Source organism: Erpetoichthys calabaricus, chromosome 1 (genome assembly GCF_900747795.2).
Source record: "Erpetoichthys calabaricus chromosome 1, fErpCal1.3, whole genome shotgun sequence".
Lineage (NCBI taxonomy): Eukaryota > Metazoa > Chordata > Cladistia > Polypteriformes > Polypteridae > Erpetoichthys > Erpetoichthys calabaricus.
In genome coordinates this window covers 181,134,046-181,159,504 of record NC_041394.2, presented here as the reverse complement: position 1 = coordinate 181,159,504, position 25,459 = coordinate 181,134,046, and the positions used below count along the sequence as shown (strand labels likewise).

The following is a 25,459-nucleotide window of genomic DNA, read 5'->3' as shown; positions in this document are numbered from 1 at the left end:
ACAGTCCTACCGGTAGTCCTGAGTGGCAAGGGGTAAGATTTGTGGGATTGCTCCCTCTGAAGACACACGACAACTAATCCACCTCTGTTTACACGACAGGCCGGCACAAGACAGTCCATTCATCCTAGCAAGAAACGATCCAGGGTACAAGTGACTTCACAGTGGTGACGTTGGATGGGACACACAGGTTACACAGAAACACAGATCTCCTCTTTCTGCTTCACCGGCCCCTTTTCAAGTTTCCCGCTAGACCTACTTGTCCCTAGCAGCCCCCACACTTGTTTCAGACATCCAGTGAGGGCAATCCCCTTTGGAGCTGCTGGGAAATGGAGTGCTTCCAGTGGTAGCACTGCTAAAACATAAGCAATCTCCATACAATAAGCGTCTGTAATAAATGTAAAACCAGCTGCAGGCATAGTACACGATTCTTCAAAACTTTTAAGGAACATTGAAAAATCTTTGATATCTATACTAATAAAAGGCAAAGCCCTCACTGACTCACTCATCACTAATTCTCCAACTTCCCGTGTAGGTAGAAGGCTGAAATTTGGCAGGCTCATTCCTTACAGCTTACTTACAAAAGTTAAGCAGGTTTCATTTCAAAATTCTACATGTAACGGTCATAACAGTCGACAACGTCTGCCATGTTATCTATACTAATAAAAGGCAAAGCCCTCACTGACTCACTGACTGACTGACTGACTGACTCACTCACTCATCACTAATTCTCCAACTTCCAGTGTAGGTAAAAGGCTGAAATTTGGCAGGCTCATTCCTTACAGCTTACTTACAAAAGTTAGGCAGGTTTCATTTCGAAATTCTACGTGTAATGGTCATAACTGGAACCTGTTTTTTGTCCATATACTCTAATGGAGGAGACGGAGTCACGTATCGCGTCATCACGTATTACGCCTCCTACGTAATCACGTGAACTGAAAACGAGGAAGAGATTTACAGCACAAGTCAAACGCGGGAACGAAGGTAAATGACGTTAATTGTTGAGTGTCTTTTAATACTGTGTAATTGCTGAGTGTCTTTTAATACTGTGTAAGCATACATATTAACACGTGCAATTAAACGTGTGCATTTACGGGGTGATTTCTCAGGCTTAAAAGCTCGCCTTTTATTAAAAAGGTAAATGCAAATATATATATATATATGTATGTCTATATATATATATGTAAGCTTATAAGTACTGCCTTACTTCTCTTTAAGAAAGGAAGATGTAATGATACTTGATTTAAACGATTCCATGTCTTGGTGGGTTTGCGTAGCTTATTGTCAATATCTTTACACCTGTTTTTAAGACTTATTGACTGAAACGGGCTTTCATGAAAAAAGTTAGGGCTTTGCTACAGGATACACCCTTCACAAGTTAAGTAAAAATAAAAGTGTATATTTATGTTTTATTTAAACCTTTTAAGTTTGTATGCATAGCCCCATTTGGCTGTTTTAGTTTTTTTTTCTTTCTTCAGTAATATTTAATCTCCTTAAAGAAAAAGAACATATGCATTTTACTTTTTTTGTATCTCTTTAGTAATATTTTAGTGTAAAAGGATAACCAGTATTTAAACCTTTTATGTTACTTTATAAATTTATTTTACACAATGTTGAAAAATTAATAAGAAAGCTACATATTTTGGCAGCTGCTGCTTTAATTTTCAATGAAATGAAAAAAGCTCTCCAAGAGAAAACATCAATGAAGAAGAAACAGTTTGCACTATCTAAAAAGGAGAAGCCCTCATTTATAAAGGTTTGCTGCAGATGACTTAACAGAAAATAAATTAATAGTTCCTATGTGTATAATACATATTAATCTATTTTACTTATGCCTTTATTCCAGCAACTTACAACATCTGAGGTACAATTTGTTACATTACTTTTGTTTTTTGCAGCACAGGCAGGTGAAGTGACTTCCTCAGGGTCACACAGTGGTGTCAGTACCAGGATTTGAACTGACAAGCTCCGGGTTTGCTGAAATATTACTGAAGAAAGAAAAAAAACGAAAACGGGCAAATAGGGCTATGCATACAAATGTCCATCCATCCATTATCCAACCCGCTATATCCTAAATACAGGAGCCAATAAGTAGATATGTATATATACAGTATATATATATATATATATATATATATATATATATATATATATATATATATATATATATATATATATATATATGAATGTATGTATGTATGTATATATGTATGTCTATATTTATATGTATATATATATGTAGATATGTAAATTTGTATATGTATATATATATGTATACTAGCAAAATACCCGCGCTTCGCAGCGGAGAAGTAGTGTGTTAAAGAGGTTATGTAAACATATACAGTGGAACCTCTAGATACGAGTTTAATTCGTTCCAGCACTGAGCTTGTATAGCGAATTTCTCGTATCTAGAACAAACTTCCCCATTGAAAATAATGGAAATCCAGTTAATCCGTTCCGCACCCCAAATATATTAACATAAAAATCAATTTTCCTAACAAATAACACTGATAAATTATATATACTGTAGTCTACCTTTAATAAATAACACTGGTAAATAATATAACTGATTATTAAAAGAATCAAAACAGGTGTCCAAAGTGCAGTAGAGCATTCAATTAATCTTTAAATAAATAATCCTTAAAACAGTTGTGAAGTGGAGGTTTAAAATACACAAGAATAACAATCCTTTAACACGAGGTTAAAACGTCAAAAGAATGCAGTCTTTAAAAAACAGACGACAATCCCCGGTGCTTCTTCTCTGTTAGCGTCTCACCTGCGGGCTCTGCAACAGGTGAGACGCTCTTAATGCAGCTGACCTTCTCTACACCGTCCTGCTTCAGCTGTTTGGCTCGCCTGTTCAGCTCACCGTTCAGCTACACGCGAGCCTGCTCTCCTGCCTGCCTGCCTGCCTGCCTTCGCGCGCTCTCTCTCTCTCTCTCTTTTCTTTTACTTCTTCTCCCCCTTAACCGCTGCAGCCCATCAGCCACAGGAACAATCATGGATGTGGGCAGTTTCCCACCTGTGCACTTAAGTGAGAAACGCAGACACCGCAGATCGCGGCTCGCAACTGCTACCACGCCCCCCTCGCTAAGCTGAGAGCTATACCCACAGCCTGGCTCGTGGCTCGTTACGTGAGCCAATGCTCGCATTTAGATCAGAAATTTTCGCTCATACTTTCCTCGTATTTTGAATTTCTCATATACAGAGGTGATCGTATCTCGAGGTTCCACTGTATATACATATACAGTACATATCTACATATACACATATCTACATTTACATATATATACATACATATACACATCCACATATATATATACAAATACAAATTTATACATCTACATATATATATACATATGTACATATATATATACACATATATATACATATGCACATATATATATAAACATAGACATACATATATACATACATACATTGACATATATATATATATATATATATAGCAAAATACCCGCACTTCGCAGCGGAGAAGTAGTGTGTTAAAGAGGTTATGTAAACATATATATACATATACAGTACATATCTACATATACACATATCTACATATACATATACTAGGGGGCTCCGCCCCCTGCTCGCTTCGCTCGCCAACCCCTGGCGTTGGGGCATGACAAAGAGTGAGATGTATGAATTAGATATAGAATAGTGTGCAGGTTTGGATGATGCCTATAGAAATAAAAAATAGAGTGTTTGGCATAGAGTAATGTTTTATTGGAATATTTCTTTGTATACAACATTAGTAGTAAAGATGGTGTCTTGTCCTTGAATGAGTCTTCCTTGGCATGGATCATTTATAACTTTAACTTTAACGTCAGATGAACGTCGAACACGTGAGAAGGCAACATAAAGTTGTCCATGTCCAAAAACGGGTTCAGAGAGGTAGATGCCAACCTTGTCCATGGTTTGTCCTTGTGATTTGTTGATGGTCATGGCAAATGCAGGTTTAATGGGGAACTGTCGGCGTTTCAATGTAAAAGGTAATTCTAGGTCAGAACTCGTAAGGTCAATTCTAGGAATGAGAACAGTATTGTTAGCATGTGATCCTGTAAGAACTGTTGCTTGAATAACATTGTGTGTCATGGTGTTGACGACTAACCGTGTGCCATTGCATAAACCCTGTTTAGTGTTAAGGTTTCTTAATAGCATGATTACTGTTCCGTTTTTAAGGGTAAGGTTGTGTTGTGGTAATCCGGCCGGGTTAATAGTGTTCAAATATTCTAAGGGTAAATTCAGATGTTCATTGTCGTCATCAGAGTCAACTTTGTCAGAGCTTAGAAAGAGCCGTGTCTCTCCAGGAAGTAATGAAATGACCTGTGCATATTTGCGTTGTTGATTTGTTTCAGGGTGCACTGTTCCAATGCGATGCAATATTTGTCCACATATGCGAAAGCAGTATGGGCCATTGCCTTTTGGTGGCCTGATATGTACTCCGGTAGATGCAAAAGCAAATGAACTATTGTAGGATCTAATGCAGTTCATAAAGTTTTTACTTTCAGGCACATCGTTAGTTAGAAGCTTCTGTAGATATTCAGGATATGAATGTAAAGGAGGCAGTCTAATCTGCCCCTTTTGACAACAACGTGTAAATTCATTATTTGTATTGCCAGTTGTTTCTTCTGGGAAGTTAAGTGAATGACAATGATTGCAAATGACATTCATTAATCCCAATGAATTTTCCTCAATAGTGGACTCATTATTGAAGGCGTTGTCAGCCAACTGGCGTAAGCGTTTAGCAGGTGTCTGGCGTTGATGTCCGCGACGTGCATGTTTTGCTTGTGGCGTTTGAGTGCCTCGTTGTTGCATGTCCATTATTTGTGACGCGCTATTTTGGATTTTTAATTGATTCGCCTCCGCTTTGCTTAAAGTCCGTTTCAGTCTACGTCGTGCATTGTTTGTATCGAGCCTTGTCCGTTTTTGTATGTCGGTCAGTTGAGCTTTCTGCTTTTGGAGTCTTGCTTGCTTGTTTTCTGGCAGTTCATATGCGCGTTGTACACGTCTGCATTCATTTATTCTGTCTCTTCGCTCCCTTTTTTGTCTGTCTGAGACGCGAGCTCTTTCGGTTTGAAATCGTGCTTGTTTCGATGCAGCACTTTGAGACGCGCGCTGTATGCGTCTACGTTCATTGTGTCTGTCCATTTGGGCACGTCTCTGTAACGGGGTTACTTGAGCTTTGCGTTTTTTGATCCGAGACATTTTTTCTCCCGGAGTTTCCGAAGCGCGTTGTATGCGCCGCCGTGTATTTTGTTGTTTCATTCTTGTTCGTGTGTTTGGTCCCGTTATCCGATCCGAATCGTTTTGTACCCGTGACCGTGTATTCATGACTTGTTTGTTCCTCAGCATGCGAAATATGGATAAGTAATAAGGAGGATCACACTCACTGTTAATATGGAGCCTTTTCTGCAGTTGAACAGTTAATAGTGCTTTATTGTAAGGAGATCCACCTATGCTGACACCTATGCTGCCTAGTGTGAAGGTGTTGAGATGACGTATGTTTAATATGGACGTTTCCTTTAGAAATGTGGCTTTGGGTGTCACTTCTTATTGATGTGTGGGGGGGGGGGGTGAGGATTGTTGTTGCGCGAGCGTCTTCTTTCTTTTTGTGTTCCAGGGGTTTGTTGAATCCCCCTCTTGGTGTGTGTCCCGTCCGGTGCCTGTAGGGGGGGGGGGGGGTGCCTTGCTGTTGTGCGCGAGCGTCTTCTTTTTTTTTGTGTGCTAGTTTCGTGTGCAATGGGTTTCGTGCGTCGCTGTGCGGTGCCTGCGTTTGACTACTTTTTTCTGTGCCTTTTCCTTTTTTCTGTGCTCGCGGCGCCTCATTTCTTTGACTCCTTTTTTCTGTGCTCACTCCTTTTTTCTGTGGTCTTGTCCGCCTCTCGCGGCCCCTTATTTCTTGGGGCGCCTGCGCAGTACGTCTTTTTGTGGCTACGGCCCATGGCCGGATGTCCCTGCGTCCATCCGGTTTAGCATTCTCGGTTAGTAATATGGATATGCATACATATACACATCCACATATATATATATACAAATACAAATTTATACATCTACATATATATATACATATGTACATATATATATATATAAACATAGACATACATATATACATACATACATTGACATATCTATAATAATAAAAGGCAAAGCCCTCACTGACTGACTGACTGACTCACTCACTCACTCACTGACTGACTGACTCACTCATCACTAATTCTCCAACTTCCCGTGTAGGTGGAAGGCTGAAATTTGGCAGGCTCATTCCTTACAGCTTATTTACAAAAGTTAGGCAGGTTTCATTTCGAAATTATACGCGTAATGGTCATAACTGGAACCTCTTTTTTGTCCATATACTGTAATGGAAGGCAGCAAGATGGCCGTAGGAGACTGAGTTGCGTGTCGCGTCATCACGCCTCCCACGTAATCACGTGAACTGACTGTGAACTCAGTATGTAGAAAAGAAGGAGGAGCCCCAAAGAGCGCTGAAGAAAACATTCATTACACAATTGACAAGGCAGCGAAACAATAAGAAGCGAGTGAGTGACGCATACAAGCATGTTCATAAGACACGAGGTATAAAAAAGCACGGTGTAAACCGTAAGTCTAAATTAACTTTATAGAAACGCTCCCGCTGCCGTTTGCAATACCATATTCGCGAGATACAAGTTTAATGAGAAGACACGAGGTATAAAAAAGCACGGTGTAAACCGTAACCTTAAATTAACTTTATTGAAACGCTCCTGCTGCCGTTTGCAATGCCATATTCGCGAGATACAAGTTTAATGAGAAGACACAAGGTATAAACGAGAGTTTGCATCACTTTATAACAGAGTTAAAATTGCTGTAGCGAGAAACTTTTAACTGCCGGGTCTTAGCTAACATTAAATAAACCCGTGGACATCGCAACATCACACAAGAGAGCGGCTCACGTGAAGTGACTGAACACAGCAGGAGTGATCACTTCCATTAATCAAACCTGTTCAAAAAACACATTACACAATTGATAAGGTAGGAAAAGAATATGAAACAAAGCACGGTATAAACCGTAACTTTAAATTAAGTTTATAGAAACGCTGCCGTTTGCAATACCATATTCGCCCCTGCGAAGCGCAGGGATTTTGCTATATATATTAAACTATTTCAACCATTGTATGATGTGCTTCTCGCAACTGAAAGAGGGCACCGTGGCAGAAGTTAGCCGACTTGCTCACCAACCACAAGCGTTACCTGGTAGGTAACCACCCATACAATCAGATTGTGAATCAGACTACGAATGCCTGCAATGTAATTACCCCGATCTACATGCTGTCAAATGAACGAACCACACGCCGTGGCACAACGTTAGGGGCTTCGCCTCTACGTCCGAGGATCGATTCCCGTAAGGGAGTGCAGTGACTGTGTACTCCTGATGAGCCCACAATTACGGCGAAACACGTGTCGCATACTATGCATCTTCAAAGCACGGTGTAAACAGTAAGTTTAAATTGAGTTTATAGAAACGCTCCCGCTGCCGTTTGCAATACCATATTAGATGACTTTGTAACAGAGTTAAAATTGCTGGAGCGATAAATTTTTAACTGCCAGGTCATGTCGCGTGTTCTTGGGTAGGTACACCAAAAAATATACATTTATGCATGTAATGGGCAAACAAAAAATGTACTATACCCGAAAGCACTACAGTAGTACTCAATGTATCTTTACTTCTTAAATGTTAATGTTTTACTGTTTAATAATTTATACGCTTCTTATATGTTATTCAGATTCTTTTATCAAAATACCAGTAACAGCGCACTGCACGATAACGTGGAGTGAATATACTTGACATGACCATTCATAGTATTTATCCTCTTTCTCTGTACGTTTACCATTCGTTTGCTCAGAGGTTGATGCACTTGCTGCTTAATGAGCAGCTCTTCACCCTAGCGTCCCGCTGCTTCTCTTCTTTCGTCGGCATCTTTTCCCGTTAAAACTGATTTTTTTAAAACTTAGTATGTTTTCTTTAATTTTTCAGTTAAGCTGGCACTTAACTCTTCAATCTGCCTCAAGAATGATTAGCGAAGGTGGTAGACAATGAAAACGTCAGCCGTACGCATCCGCCACGCACGCACTGGTGCGCGCAGCTGTGAGTTGACTCTACAATAAAATAAAATAAAGATAAAAAGAGTAATAACTTGCAGCACCGCTATTCAATTACACTTGCCTAACGCCTCTCCTAAGGGGAAATACTGTGGGATCTGGGCATCCGTCAAAGCAGCAATCACAAGCCCGATTAGAAAGCGGGAAGCTGTGATTTGTCCTCTCCCTCCCATGTAACAATCACAGCCTGTGTTGCAATGCACTATGCATGTATATGTATATATGTGTATGTGTATGTATATGTATGTATATATATATATATATATATATATATATATATATATATATATATATATATATATATATATATATATTCATATGTGTGAGAAAGCGAATAGTAGACGTGACGTAGTATATGTGTACCAAATTTCAAGTCAATAGGTGAAACGGTTTGCGAGCTACAGGTGATTTAAAATCCTGGACAGACAAACGAATAGCCACGGTAGCGTATTATAGAAGAACATTTTACTGTTTAATAATTTTTATTTATATGCAATGTGCTTCTTATATATTACTTCATATTCTCATATGATAATGATGTTAATGTTGTTTATATTGATTTCTATGTTATTGTAAGTGCCCTTTATTTGTGGAAAAATAAATTTGACAATTAAACTTATTTTATACATACATTTTATTTTTTTCTCTTGCACTCAGTGAGCGAATCCACTGGGTAATCAGCTATATATATATATATATATATATATATATATATATATATAGATATATATATATAGATAGATAGATATGTATGTAGATAGATATGTATATATAGATAGATATGTATGTAGATAGATATATATATATATATAGATAGATATATGTGTATATATATGTAGATATACAAATATGTATATGTTATATATATATGTGTCTGTATGTGTATATATATATATATATATATATATATATATATATATATATATATATATATATATATATATATATATATATATATATATATATATGTATGTGTGTGTGTATGTATGTGTATATATATGTTGATATATGTATATATATGTGGATGTGTATATGTATATATATATGTATATATGTATATATGTTTATGTATATATATGTTTACATAACCTCTTTAACACACTACTTCTCCGCTGCGAAGCGCGGGTATTTTGCTAGTATATATATATATAGCAAAATACCCGCGCTTCGCAGCGGACAAGTAGTGTGTTAAAGAGGTTATGTAAACATATATATACATATACATATATACACATATCTACATATACATATATATACATATATACATATATATATATATACAGTATATACATATACACATCCACATATATATACATATGTATATATATACACAGATCAACATATATATATACACATACATATACACACATACATACACACACACATATACATATATACATATATACATACATACATAGTGCGTTGTAACACGGGCTGTGATTGTTACATAGGAGGGAGACGACAAATCACAGCTTCCCGCTTTCTAATCGGGCCTGTGATTGGTGCTTTGACTGATGCTTAGATCCCACATTATCTCCCCTTAGGAGTGGCGTTAGGCAAGTGTAATTGAATAGCGGTGCTGCAAGTTTAGTTATACACCTGTTTTTAAGGCTTATTGACTGAAAGGGGCTTTCATGAAAAAACTTAGGGCTTTGCTACAGGATACACCATCCACAAGTTAAGGAAGTAAAAATAAAGGTATATATTTCTGTTTTATTTAAACCTTTTAAGTTTGTATGCGGGCGCCATGGTGGCGCAGTGAAAGGTGCCAGTTAGGACATCCGGGTTCGGTTCCCTGCGTGGAGTTTGAATGTTCTCCCCGTGTCTGTCTGGGTTTCCTCCGGGTACTCTGGTTTCCTCCCACAGTCCAAAGACATGCAGGTTAGGTGCATTGGCGATTCTAAATTGTCCGTGGTGTGTGGGTGTGTGTGGGTGTGTGCGCCCTGCGGTGGGCTGGCACCTTGCCCGGGGTTTGTTTCCTGCCTTGTGCCCTGTGTTGGCAGGGATTGGCTCCTGTATTTAGGATATAGCGGGTTGGATAATGGATGGATGGACATTTGTATGCATAGCCCTATTTGCCCGTTTTCGTTTTTTTTTCTTTCTTCAGTAATATTTCAGCAAACCCAGAGCTTGTCAGTTCAAATCCTGGTACTGACACCACTGTGTGACCCTGAGGAAGTCACTTCACCTGCCTGTGCTGCAAAAAACAAAAGTAATGTAACAAATTGTACCTCAGATGTTGCAAGTTGCTGGAATAAAGGCATAAGTAAAATAGATAAATATGTATTATACACATAGGAACTATTCATTTATTTTCAGTTAAGTCATCTGCAGCAAACCTTTATAAATGAGGGTTTCTCATTTTTAGATAGTGCAAACTGTTTCTTCTTCATTGAGGTTTTCTCTTGGAGAGCTTTTTTCATTTCATTGAAAATTAAAGCAGCAGCTGCCAAAATATGTAGCTTTCTTATTAATTTTTCAACATTGAGTAAAATAACTTTATAAAGTAACATAAAAGGTTTAAATACTGGTTATCCTTTTACACTAAAATATTACTAAAGAGATACAAAAAAGTAAAATGCATATGTTGTTTTTCTTTAAGGAGATTAAATATTACTGAAGAAAGAAAAAAAAAAACTAAAACATCCAAATGGGGCTATGCATAGGAACTTAAAAGGTTTAAATAAAACAGAAATATACACCTTTATTTTTACTTCCTTAACTTGTGGAGGGTATATTCTGTAGCAAAGCCCTAACTTTTTTCGTGAAAGCCCGTTTCAGTCAATAAGTCTTAAAAACAGGTGTAAAGATATTGACAATAAGCTAAGTAAACCCACCAAGACATGGAATCGTTTAAATCAAGTATCATTACATCTTCCTTTCTTAAAGAGAAGTAAGGCAGTACTTATAAGCTTACATATATATATATATAGACATACATACATATATATATATATATATATATATATATATATATATATATATATATATCTATATATATCTATATCTATATTAAGGATCAGTTTTTTTGTGAAGCAGCCTTAACACAGCTTTTCTGCTGTTTTATAAACGAACACTAAGGAAGGAGCCTTTTTATTAAATGCAAGGGTTCTTCGCTTTTTTTTTTTTCTTTTTTTACGATTGTTATAGTTCTGTTTGCATACCACGTTGTCAGTTCAGCACTCCGGTTGTAATGTGACCAAGCTGTGCAAGCACACTCTTGAGAATGCAACGTATAGTTATACAGGAGAAAAGCAATCTTGCCTGAAGTCAATGGCAACCTTTTGTAGGTCTATGAACTTAATTTAAACTTTAGGTTTACACGGTGCTTTCTTTCCGAAGTACCTGCACTCATGAATATGTCTGTATGCGTCAGTCGCAAAAATCCCCGCGCTTCGCACCGGCGAAGTACTGCTTTTAAATTTTTATTAAGAAGAAAAGAAAACCTTTTTAAATTGAGAGAAAATATACTAATAACAATTTGTTAAGGATCTGTTTTTTTGTGAAGCTGCCTTTACTCGAGTGATCACTTCGAGCTGACTTGCTAGCTAACCATAAGCGTTACCTGGTAGGTAACCACCCATACAATCAGATTGTGAATCAGACTACGAATGCCGTGAATGTAATTACCCCGATCTACATGCTGTCAAATAAACGAACCACGCGCCGTGGCACAATTTTAGGGGCTTCGCCTCTAGCGCTGACGTCCGAGGTTCGATTCCCGTAAGGGAGTGAAGTGAGCGCTTCGCACCGGCGAAGTACTGCTTTTAAATTTTTATTAAGAAGAAAAGAAAACCTTTTTAAATTAAGTCTTAAAAAGAGCTGTAAAGATATTGACAATAAGCTACGTAAACCCACCAAGACATGCAATCGTTTAAATCAAGGCGCAAGTCGAAAAACACCATCCCATAATATTAGTTAACGATTAACACATTTCTATATGTATTGTTAGCATACAATACAACTGATAATATGTTGCGCTTATTTATCTGGTGTACCGATATTTTTGCTTGTTTAACGGCTGAAATCCAACGTGGTTTGTGTCCTTCAGAATGAAAACAGTTTGCATTTATCTTTTTAATAAAAGGCGAGCTTTTAAGCCTGAGAAATCACCCCATAAATGCACACGTTTAATTGCACATGTGTTAATATGTATGCTTACACGAACTTAAAAGGTTTAAATAAAACAGAAATATATACCTTTTATTTTTACTTCCTTAACTTGTGGAGGGTGTATCCTGTAGCAAAGCCCTAACTTTTTTCGTGAAAGCTCGTTTCAGTCAATAAGTTTTAAAAACAGGTGTAAAGATATTGACAATAAGCTACGCAAACCCACCAAGACATGGAATCGTTTAAATCAAGGCGCGAGTCGAAAAACACCATCCCATACTATTAGTTAACGATTAAGACATTTCTATATGTATTGTAAGCATACAATACAACTGATAATATGTTGCGCTTATTTATCTGGTGTACCGACATTTTTGCGCGTTTAACGGCTGAAATCTAATGTGGTTTGTGCCCTTCACAATGAAAACAGTTAGCATTTACCTTTTTAATAAAAGGCAAGCTTTTAAGCCTGAGAAATCACCCCGTAAATACACACGTTCAATTGCACATGTGTTAATATGTATGCTTACACAGTATTAAAAGACACTCAACAACGTCATTTACCTTTGTTCCCGCCTTTTGATAAAAGGCGAGCTTTTAAGCCTGAGAAATCACCCCGTAAATGCACACGTTTAATTGCACATGTGTTAATATGTATGCTTACACAGTATTAAAAGACACTCAAAAATTAACGTCATTTACCTTCGTTCCCGCGTATGACTCGTGCTGTAAATGTCTTCCTTGTTTTTAGTTCACGTGATTACGTAGGAGGCATGATGATGCAATACGTGACTCCGCCTCCTCCATTAGAGTATATGGACAAAAAACAGGTTCCAGTTATGACCATTACGCGTAGAATTTCGAAATGAAACCTGCCTAACTTTTGTAAGTAAGCTGTAAGGAATGAGCCTGCCAAATTTCAGCCTTCCACCTACACGGGAAGTTGGAGAATTAGTGATGAGTGAGTCAGTCAGTCAGTGAGGGCTTTGCCTTTTATTAATTAGTATAGATGTGAATGTGTATATGTATATATATGTATATCTAGATATGTGTATATGTAGATATGTATATATATGTATATATGTTTATGTATATATATGATTACATAACCTTGTTAACACACTACTTCTCCGCTGCGAAGCGCGGGTATTTTGCTAGTCTATACTAATAAAAGGCAAAGCCCTCACTGACTCACTCATCACTAATTCTCCAACTTCCCGTGTAGGTAGAAGGCTGAAATTTGGCAGGCTCATTCCTTACAGCTTACTTACAAAAGTTAAGCAGGTTTCATTTCGAAATTATGCGTAACGGTCATAACGGTCGACAACGTCCTCCATGTTAAACTTTTGTATTTATGGCCACATCTTCACGAAATTTGGTAGGCGGCTTCCCTGCGCTAACCGAAACTGATGTACGTACTTATTTCGGAAGCTGTGAGAAAACACTAAAAAGGAGACGTGTCAGACGTCGTCGTACATTTTCTGATGCAGCTAGATGGAAACAACTTCGTGACGCTGCCGCCAAATACTCGCAGAAAAATCCACAAGTTCATAGACACGCTGTCGCTAAATACTCGCAGGCAAATCCACAAGTTAATAGAGCTTCTGTTTATAGGTACGATCCCAATAATGAAAAGCGGCTCATACGAAAACAACAACAGTACACATTGGATCCATGGATGTTGACTGTGAGTATTGTCAAGCTCATAGGTGGAAATGCGAGTCTCCTGATTTGTGCTGTAACGGTGGTAAAGTCTCTCTCACTCCTTTACATAAGCTTCGTGACCTTTTTGAGGGCCTGTTAAATGGAGAACATCCTCAAAGTGAGCATTTCTTGAACAACAGTCGAAAGTACAACAGCGCATTTCAAATGATGTCATTTGGTGCTAACCAAATCGTTGAGGGAAATTTTATGCCTTCATTTAAAGTCCAGGGACAAGTATATCACTTGATTGGCAGTCTTTTACCTATGCCGAGTGAGGAACAAAAATTTTTGCAACTTTATTTCATCCGGGATGATGAAAAGGAAGCACAAATGCGGTGCGCTAATAGACCGTCCATTGCTCCGGTCTCTTCATTCCCTTCCTTGCTTCGCCACAGTATTCATGTCTCCCTGCTGATAACTGCAGCCTTTTTATTTAATCCACGGCTTCTCTGCTGTTTAATTGTTCGTTTATTACGATTATAGTTATTGTGTAGGTATTTTAGACTTAGTTTACATTGTTCAGGTACCCATTTCCTTTATCGTTCCAACCGTACCCCCATTAACATGTCTATCGAGGTGATCACCATCGATCAAACAACTGTCACTTATCGAGTGGTTTCCATGCCCGGAGATGGCGCCTGCCTTTTCCATTCTCTGTGTTACATATTGCACGGCCATATCAGGCTCACCATTGATATCCGGAGGAAGATTGCGTCTTATATATTGAATGACTGGGACAGGTTCAAGGTGTGGACTGATGACGGTACAGGAGATAATTATACTACACAGGAGCACTATAGGAGTGAAATGCTTAAGCCCTTCACCTATGGTTCTGCATGTGAGTTGATGGCTGCCGCTGAATTGTTCGGTTGTTGCTTTCAAGTGTACTGAAATGGCCATATATTTTACACCTTTGGACAACCACCAATGCCTCTTAAACATTTTAGATTCACAGGTGACGATTTGAGTAGTGGACACTTTGATGTTTATGAATGTTTAAACTCTCAAAAGCTGGATGCGAAGTTATCGATGAACCCCATTTCAATTCAAACACCTCCAATTTCCAGTAAGGCTCTGCTTCGCAATGACAATTAATAAATCTCAGGGACAGACCCCACAAAAGGTTGGCATTGATTTGAGGCAAGATTGCTTTTCACATGGCCAACTATACGTTGCATGCTCAAGAGTAAGCTCAGCGCACAGCTTGGTCATATTACAACCGGAGGGCCGAACTGACAACATGGTATACAAAGAAATCTTTAACAAATAATTATTGGTATATTGTCCCTCAGTTTAAAAAGGTTTACTTTTCTTCTTAATAAAAATTTTAAGCAGTACTTCGCCGCTGCAAAGTGCGGGTATTTTGCTAGTACATATTAAATTATTCAATCCATCCATCCCTTCATCCATTTATCCATCCATCCAGGGTCATTCCAGTCCCAACAAGCATAGAGTGCAAGGCAGAAACAACCCAAGGACTGGGCACTAGCTCATCACTACCACTGCACCACCGTGCCCTCACATTTAATTATTAACAGTATACATTATTTATATTAAGTTAACAATTTACCTGTAAAGTATAATGTACTTACTTTAATGCATTTCATAATAAAAACTATATCAAGTTTAAATCCTAGTATTGTAACAGCACACAGCTCCAAGAGGATAGCTCTTGGAAATTATGTTTGGACAGCCCCTGGGAGCCTCACCAGCAGACCGATGGTTCTTCATATCATTTGCTCTTGTTTAGTTAAACTACACTTACCAGTTTATACATTAAGTCATGACTGAAAATTATTGGTATAGCAGATGTGCTTGTGAAACTTCGTTATGTCTCACTTACAGACTCATGTTTTCTCATCCATCCATCCATCCATCCTCTTCCGCTTATCCGAGGTCGGGTTGCGGGGGCAGCAGCTTGAGCAGAGATGCCCAAACTTCCCTCTCCCCGGCCACTTCTTCTAGCTCTTCCGGGGGAATCCCAAGGCGTTCCCAGGCCAGCCGGGAGACATAGTCCTTCTAGCGTGTCCTGGGTCTTCCCTGGGGCCTCCTCCCGGTTGGACGTGCCCGGAACACCTCACCAGGGAGGCGTCCAGGAGGCATCCTGATCAGATGCCTGAGCCACCTCATCTGACTCCTCTCGATGCGGAGGAGCAGCGGCTCTACTCTGAGCCCCTCCCGGATGATTGAGCTTCTCACCCTATCTTTAAGGGAGAGCCCAGACACCCTGCGGAGAAAACTCATTTCAGCCGCTTGTATTCGCGATCTCGTTCTTTCGGTCACTACCCATAGCTCATGACCATAGGTGAGGGTAGGAACATAGATCGACTGGTAAATTGAGAGCTTTGCCTTGTGGCTCAGCTCCTTTTTCACCACGACAGACCGATGCAGAGCCCGCATCACAGCGGACGCCGCACCAATCCGCCTGTCGATCTCACGCTCCATTTTTTCTCATGTTTTCTCTAACATTTATATTTACTTGACTGGAAATACATTCTTATTTCATTCTTCTTTAACCACTGTACTAATCCTGAATCAACTGTTCTGTCATCTGAGACTATGCATCTGCTACAATTTTCTATTCTGATGCCCTTTACTTACATACAATTTAGCCTATAATTTTAATATATATTTACTTGAAAACTCTTCTATTTACTATTTGTTTTAAAGTGCTCTCTTGTAAATTTGTTGTGGTGTTCTCTATTAAATAAACATTGCTTGTTTATTTTACAAAGTGTGTGCAAAAAATGCTCAAACGAAATGAAGAGTAACAATCACATTTTGATCTTGCTTGTTTTTTTTTCAGTTTGTTTGTGTCGAGAGTATGGTGACCGCTATCACAGACATGTTCCCTAAGACGTTTCGTAAGGGTAAATCTCGGGAGCTCCTCATCCTAGGGATAGCTGCTGTGTGCTTTCTACTTGGCTTGCTCCTAGTAACTGAGGTAAGATGCTCATTCTTATTTGTATACCTTCAGCTGTTTGTACACCCATATATAGGAGAAATGCACATTAAGATTAAAGTGTTGATTAGGAAGTTAACAAAGAAAAAAAGCATTTCTATTTTCATTTTATATGTTCGGTGTATAGGTGTTTTTCAAGTCACACCTTGAAAAAGTGAAATAAAATGTGAATGTTACTGAAAGATTTACAGAAAAAATGTGTAGTTTCTTGTTTGAAACTATTAGGAGTATATGCAGAAGATTTTAGTTTCTTACATTAGAAAAACTGTATTAGTCAACAATTTGATATTTCATTCTTTTTTCTGAAACTGGAAATTGTGAGCTGCTAAGGGTGATGTTGAAAATTTGGCAGAAAATAAAAAGACACTAGAAAACAGGAAATAATTTCAAGTGGATCAATGGAGGGTGTGATGGACGGCCAGCAACTCAACCTGGCTGAGACGCACAAAGAGTAGAAGGATGGAGGATGGCAGCTACTTTAGGACACTGCCTCCCCCAGGACGCTAGATGGCGATTTCCCTGCAGCATAGCGGTGCCCCAGATTCCCACAAGGCACCATGGGGTCTGGAGTTTAGCTTCACAACCCTTCTGGGTACAGTGGGTGCCGCCGGGAGGTGCTGCAGGAAGACCTGGGGATTTTTATTTTCCGTATAGCCCGGAAGTACTCCCAAGTCACAGGGACGGAAGCCCTGAAGTACTTCTGGGCTGAAGAAAACTCCAGTCCTCCATCTCACCCAGAAGTGCTGGCATGTCACATGGGAGGAAGAATGGAAGCACTATAGCACTAAAGTCAAGGACTATATAAAGGACTGTTAAGAAAGCAGCAAGCGAGCTGGAGTTGGGAGGTAGATAACAGCTTTCTGGGAGGTGTGGAGGAGAGAAATGATAATAATTATTGTATCTATTACTATTATTACTTGCCTGTGTATGGTGGTTGGGGTGCTTCGAGGCAATATTACAGAAAAAGGAAGAATTAAGCACCTTTTTGTTCTTTTACCTGGTGTCCTGGGGATTTGTCTGTTGGGTTAGAGGAGCGACAGCACCCTCTAGTGTCACAAGGGCTGCAAGTAGAAGCAATGAAGGCAGAACAAGACAACAAGAAACTAACTCTGCTGATTTCCCCTCAGGAACAGGTTATAAAAATCTGCAGTGCCTTCAGAAGGTATTCATACTGCTTCACTTTTTTCACATTTTGCTATATTGCAGACTTACGCCAAAATTGTTATCATTTTTTCTTTCATGAAACAGGACCCCAGAATGACAAAGTGAAAAAGTGATTTTAGAAGTTTTTGAAATATTTTTTTTTAAATTAATGTACACGTATGTCAGAACAAAAAGTGGCATATATATGAATGGAAATTACTGGTCATATACTTTTAAATTAACAAAAAAAGAGTGATGACTATAGAACAGCACAATTACTGCCTGACAAAGATGGTGTCAGTGTTTCACTTAGGCTTTATTCCTGGCTTTAATTTTGTTAAGAATTTCATGTTTTGCCTTTTATTTGGTAATTAGTCGAGTTACCCCACATTGCCAGGGTGAGAGATTGCAAAGGTAAAATGATAGATAGATAGATAGATAGATAGATAGATAGATAGATAGATAGATAGATAGATAGATAGATAGATAGATAGATAGATAGATAGATAGATAGATAGATAGATGGTATTATAACTTAAAAATTTAATTACAAGTTAATACAAATTACACTGTTTAATACCCTGAAAGATTCAGTACATAGCTACTACAAGAATTGAAAAACCTCTTTTCGTACAAAATTACTGCTTTTAACTTCTAGTGTAAAGAAAGAATCCAAATTTCAGCATATAACTATGGAGACAATATTGCCCCACCCTGCGTGACTTGAGGCTATTACTAAAAATAATGAGTGAAATGCCTGAATTAAGAAAACTGTAAACGTTAGGATAACTTATTTATTAGTTGAGAGACAAATACACGTGTAGCCCTTTTTTTTTGTTGAAACCTATGATGGGTCAGTCAGTCAGTCAGTCATTATCCAACCCGCTATATCCTAACACAGGGTCACGGGGTCTGCTGGAGCCAATCCCAGCCAACACAGGGCACAAGGCAGGAACAAATTCCTGTGCAGGGCACCGGCCCACTGCAGGACACACGCACACACACACCCACACACCAAGCACACACTAGGGACAATTTAGGATCGCCAATGCACCTAACCTGCATGTCTTTGGTCTGTGGGAGAAACCAGAGCACCCGGAGGAAATCCACGCAGACACGGGGAGAACATGCAAACTCTACGCAGGGACGACCCAGGAAGTGAATCCAGATCTCCTTACAATGAGTAGTAAAACATTCTAAATACATTTGCCAATCATTGCTGAAAATCACGGCATCATCAAGGTATGCCCCTTAATGTTCGGAATGAGGATGTAAGATCTGATCTATCATACGCTGGAAAGTCAGAGGCGCGCCATGAAGACCAAACGGGAGTCTAGTAAATTCATAAAGTCTGTCAGGAGTCGCAAATGCTGTTTTCTCACAACTGCCAGCTCAAAAAGCACCTGCCAGTAACCTTTCGTGAGATCTAGCGTGGAGATATAGGTCACCTGACCCAGTTTTTCCAACAGCTCGTCAACATGGGGCATTGGTTAAGCATCAAATTTAGAGACCTTATTCAAGCGCCTGAAATCGATACAGAAGCGAACTGAACCATCTTGCTTTGGGACTAATACGACTGGACTGCACCAGTCACTTTAACTTTCACAAATTACACCTAATGCTAGCATCTGTTTGACTTCCTCACGCACAATATTCCGTCGCGCTTCTGGGATCCGAAATGGGCGCATCTGCACCATAACACCGGGTTCAGTAGTGATTTTATGTTCTGCAAGGTTAGTCACGCCTGGCAAGTCTGAAAAAACATGTATTCTGTTCAATCAAAGTTAACAACTCTGTCTTTTGTGAGTCAGTCAAATCATCACCAATCAGCAGCCAAGGAAGCATAAACCCCCTGAGGGTCATGCCACTCTTTCAAGAGATTAACATGTAAAATCTGGAATTGTTTGCGCCGGTCCGGTATTCTAACCTTGTAATTCACTGGCCCCATACGCTCCTCAATAATAGCAGGGCCCTGCCATATCGCTAGGAATTTGTGCGGGTCAGATGGAATCAGAACCAGAACACGATCACCAGGTTTGAATTCACGGAGCTTACAGCGTCTATCGTATAGACGTTTCTGGGTTTCCTGCTCATGTCGCTGATGCTCCACAATAATAGAAGAAACTTTAGAAGTCCTATCTTGCAACGAAATTACCCGATCCGCAAAGTTCGGCCCGTGAGCTTTTGTCCCAATTCCTGTCCATTTCTCATCTGTTTTAAGGTCTTGTTAAATTGTTCAGTCAAACCATTCGTCTGTGGATGGTAAACAGTGGTACTTAATTTCTTAATAGCAAGGCTGTCACACAATTGTTTCATCACGCAAGAAGTAAAAGGTGTGCCCTGATCAGTTAAAATTTCTCTAGGGATTCCAATAAGAGTAAAAATCTCGCACAGAGCTTTGTCTACAGTGGAGGAATTGGCTTTTTTCAAAGCAGCCACTTCCAGATGTTGCACAGTCAACCAACACAAGCATATATTGATACCCATTTTTACTCTTATCTAATCCCACCTGACCCCCGTGACCCTGTGTTCAGATTCAGCGGGTTGGAAAATGGATGGATGGATGGATGGATAATCCCACCCATTGAAAGGGGACTTCCAAAATAGGCACAGGAGAAAGGGGAGCCTGAGGAGGTTTATAAGCAAAGACGATGTGGCAATCAGGACATGAAGTACAGAATCGTTCAACATCTTTTCTCATATTCAGCCAATAAAATCGTTTTGATAAACGATCTCTAGTCTTATCAGCCCCCAGGTACCCACCCAATATGCGAGAGTGGGCTAACTGCAAAAGAATGTCCCTATGTACTTTAGGTATAACTAATTGTTCAATAAATTCCCCCACTAAATGATCTAGATAGATAGATAGATAGATAGATAGATAGATAGATAGATAGATAGATAGATAGATAGATAGATAGATAGATAGATAGATAGATAGATAGATAGATAGATAGATAGATAGATAGATAGATAGATACTTTATTAATCCCAGGGGGAAATTCACATACTCCAGCAGCAAAAAATATTAAATTAAAGAGTAATAAAAAATGCAGGTAAAAAACAGACAATAACTTGAATAATGTTCAACGTTTACCCCCTCTGGTGGAATTGAAGAGTCGCATAGTTTGGGGGAGGAATGATCTTCTCAGTCTGTCAGTGGAGCAGGACAGTGACAGCAGTCTGTCGCTGAAACTGCTCCTCTGTCTGGAGATGACACTGTTTAATGGATGCAGTGGATTCTCCATAATTGATAGGAGCCTGCTGAGTGCCCGTTGCTCTGCTGCCTCCCCAGCACACCACTGCGTATAAGAGGGCACTCGCCACAACCATCTGATAGAACATCTGCAGCATCTTACTGCAGATGTTGAAGGATGCCAGTCTTCTAAGGAAGTACAGGCGGCTCTGTCCTTTCTTGCACAGAGAATCAGTATTGGCAGTCCAGTCCAATTTATCGTCCAGCTGCACTCCCAGGTATTTATAGGTCTGCACCCTCTGCACACAGTCACCTCTGATGATCACGGGGTCCATGAGGGGCCTGGGTCTCCTAAAATCCACCACCAGTTCCTTGGTTTTGCTGGTGTTCAGTTGTAGGTGGTTTAAGTCGCACCATTTAACAAAGTCCTTGATGAGGTTTCTATACTCCTCCTCCTGCCCACTCCTGATGCAGCCCATGATTGCAGTGTCGTCAGCAAACTTTTACACGTGGCAGGACTCCGAGTTATATTGGAAGTATTATATATATATATATATTATATATATTTGGAAGTATTGATCTGATACCACTCTAAAAAAAAAGCTGTCTTACTCAAGAAAGTGTGGGGTTTTCAAGCCCCCGGAGGCATGCTCTTGGTAATAAGAGTCACTAGCGGAGCAAGCCTGTTTAAGTGCATAATCTAATGAGCTATCAGCATGCTGCAAGTGTACAAAATACATCTGCTCGCTAGTGCTCGGTTTGTATTCAGAGGCATTTGCAATTTGAGAAGTTGTAGATGGGCCAGCCAGCCGCTCTAGGAAATTGGAGGAGTCACTCCCGGTATCACTGGAGAGATCTGGTTTAATGTCAGATCGGGGCTCGAGGACTTCTCCAACAGCCACCAGTTCCTCCCCTTCGTTCATGATAACATGGGGCTTTAGTGCTGGTGCCCCAAACTCGGCTGAGAGCCTAGGGAATAGGGCGTTCCTCCTGCCGATCAGCAAGGGACATGGGCAGGAATCCGAAATGGCAGTCCATACTTTAAAGTTCCGAACCTTATATTTGAAAGGAAGCAGCACAGTCTCATAGTTCTTAACATCCCCATGTACACAGCGTATATTCACAGTCTCACTGCTACACAGGGACGTATTGCTGAGGTAGTCATGTATGACAACACAAAGGTCACTACCTGAGTCCAACAAGGCAGGGATATTGCGGTCCACTAACATCATGGAGATCATTAAGAGGTCCTTTTTTAGTGAAGTTGAAGGAACATGGGAGCAACACACCTTGGCCAACCTCCAAGGACTGAGCAGGGGAGAGGCGACATTCTCTGGCAAGGTGTCTGACCTGATCACACCAGAAACAGCTGCGCTCGGTACCACTACAGAAATATGCACGTCGGCATCCATGACCAGGAGCCTCTCCAGATGTGGTCACATCAGCAACAAGCTGATTGTCTTTCTGAGGAAGCTAGATGTTCAGGGCCCTGAGCTTATTGTGACGATCTCAGGCAGGTTGTGAGTGTGCAGCTCGTGAAGCAAATTCACCACCCTTTCTCCAAGCAACCTGGGACCCTTCCAATCGTTTGTCTAAGGTGGAGAACGAGTCAACATCATGATGAAAAAACTCGTCCCGGAGAACTTCAGGAATCCCCGCCAGTACCACATCACAGGCTACTTTCTCCACAATCCGCTCGATCGAGTGCCCCTCAAACCAGCAGTGAACGAGATGAATTAAATCCTGCAACTGAGCATGAACAGGGCAATCCAGGTCCAGTTTCCACTGGCAAAGCACAGAGCCCCTAGCCAGACCCAGAACATTCACATCATCTTGAGAATCCATCTGTGCAACCACTTGACATGCGACAAAGCAGCCGCAAGTAAGCCCAGCAAGTAAGGGAGCAATGTGAAAGTAGTCTATCAGCGTTTTTAAGAGGTGTCTTCTAGGGGTGCGATCAGCCCCCCTGCTCAAAATATATATACTGTACATATATATATATATATATATATACTAGGGGGTTTGTGCTGTCTACTGAGCTGCATGATCTGCATGTCACGCTGTGCGTTGATCATTTAAAAGCCTGTACAGCAGCTGTCCTTTTGTGTCACTTCCTTGTCTCATGGGATGTTAAAGTGTCTCCGAGAAATTGTTTGTAAGTAGTGCGTCTCCGAGATGATCACGTCTCGACCCAAAATTTTTTTATATAATAGATATATATACTGTATACAGTGCATCCGGAAAGTATTCACAGCACATCACTTTTTCCACATGTTGTTATGTTACAGCCTTATTCCAGAATGGATTAAATTCATTTTTTTCCTCAGAATTCTACACACAACACCCCATAATGACAACGTGAAAAAAGTTTACTTGAGATTTTTACAAATTTATTAAAAATAAAAAAATTGAGAAAGCACATGTACATAAGTATTCACAGCCTTTGCCATGAAGCTCAAAATTGAGATCAGGTTCATCCTGTTTCCCCTGATCATCCTTGAGATGTTTCTGCAGCTTAATTGGAGTCCACCTGTGGTAAATTCAGTTGATTGGACATGATTTGGAAAGGCACACACCTGTCTATATAAGGTCCCACAGTTGACAGTTCATGTCAGAGCACAAACCAAGCATGAAGTCGAAGGAATTGTCTGTAGACCTCCGAGACAGGATTGTCTCGAGGCACAAATCTGGGGAAGGTTACAGAAAAATTTCTGCTGCTTTGGCCTCCATTATCTGTAAGTGGAAGAAGTTCGAACCCACCAGGACTCTTCCTAGAGCTGGCCGGCCATCTAAACTGAGCGATTGGGGGAGAAGGGCCTTAGTCAGGGAGGTGACCAAGAACCCGATGGTCACTCTGTCAGAGCTCCAGAGGTCCTCTGTGGAGAGAGGAGAACCTTCCAGAAGGACCACCATCTCTGCAGCAATCCACCAATCAGGCCTGTATGGTAGAGTGGCCAGACAGAAACCACTCCTTAGTAAAAGGCACATGGCAGCCCGCCTGGAGTTTGCCAAAAGGCACCTGAAGGACTCTCAGACCATGAGAAAGAAAATTCTCTGGTCTGATGAGACAAAGATTGAACTCTTTGGTGTGAATGCCAGGCGTCACGTTTGGAGGAAACCTGGCACCATCCCTACAGTGAAGCATGGTGGTGTCAGCATCATGCTGTGGGGATGTTTTTCAGCGGCAGGAACTGGGAGACTAGTCAGAATAAAGAGAAAGATGACTGCAGCAATGTACAGAGACATCCTGGATGAAAACCTGTTCCAGAGCGCTCTTGACCTCAGACTGGGGCGACGGTTCATCTTTCAGCAGGACAACGACCCTAAGCACACAGCCAAGATATCAAAGGAGTGGCTTCAGGACAACTCTGTGAATGTCCTTGAGTGGCCCAGCCAGAGCCCAGACTTGAATCCGATTGAACATCTCTGGAGAGATCTTAAAATGGCTGTGCACTGACACTTCCCAACCAACCTGATGGAGCTTGAGAGGTGCTGCAAAGAGGAATGGGCGAAACTGGCCAAGGATTAGGTGTGCCAAGCTTGTGGCATCATATTCAAAAAGACTTGAGGCTGTAATTGCTGCCAAAGGTGCATCGACAAAGTATTGAGCAAAGGCTGTGAATACTTATGTACATGTGATTTCTCAGTTTTTTTATTTTTAATAAATTTGCAAAAACCTCAAGTACACTTTTTTTACGTTGTCATTATGGGGTGTTGTGTGTAGAATTCTGAGGAAAAAAATGAATTTAATCCATTTTGGAATAAGGCTGTAACATAACAAAATGTGGAAAAAGTGATGCGCTGTGAATACTTTCTGGATGTACTGTATATATAAAAAACAGTGGCATGCAAAACTTTGGGCATTCTTGCTTAAAATGTCTGTTACTGTGAATAGTTAAGTGAGCAGAAGATGAACTGATCACCAAATGGCAAGTTAAAGGTGACACATTTCTTTAATACTTTAAGCAATATTAGTTTTTTTCCATCATTCACAGGTAGAAAATACCAAAAAAATGAAAAGGGCCTGAAGTTAAATTTGGGCACCCAACATAGTCACCACTTACACCCCCTTTGGCGAGTATCATAGCTTGTGAACACTTTGTAGCCAGTTAAGAGTCTTTCATTTCTTACTTGTATTTGTCCTTGAAAAAGGCATCTAATTCTGCCAGATTCTTGGGCTGTCTTGCATGCACTGCTCT

The 25,459-nt window shown here is 40.0% G+C and overlaps 1 protein-coding gene across 1 annotated transcript in view; it reads left to right on the top strand.

Moving 5' to 3' along the window:
- Positions 1 to 25,459, top strand: part of LOC114654537 (sodium- and chloride-dependent GABA transporter 2-like) — a 160,281-nt gene that overhangs the window by 98,904 nt on the left and 35,918 nt on the right. Inside the window, exon 12 of the mRNA XM_051930797.1 lies at positions 16,766 to 16,903. Coding sequence (XP_051786757.1) covers positions 16,766 to 16,903 — 138 coding nt within the window. The remainder of the gene's footprint in view (positions 1 to 16,765; positions 16,904 to 25,459) is intronic.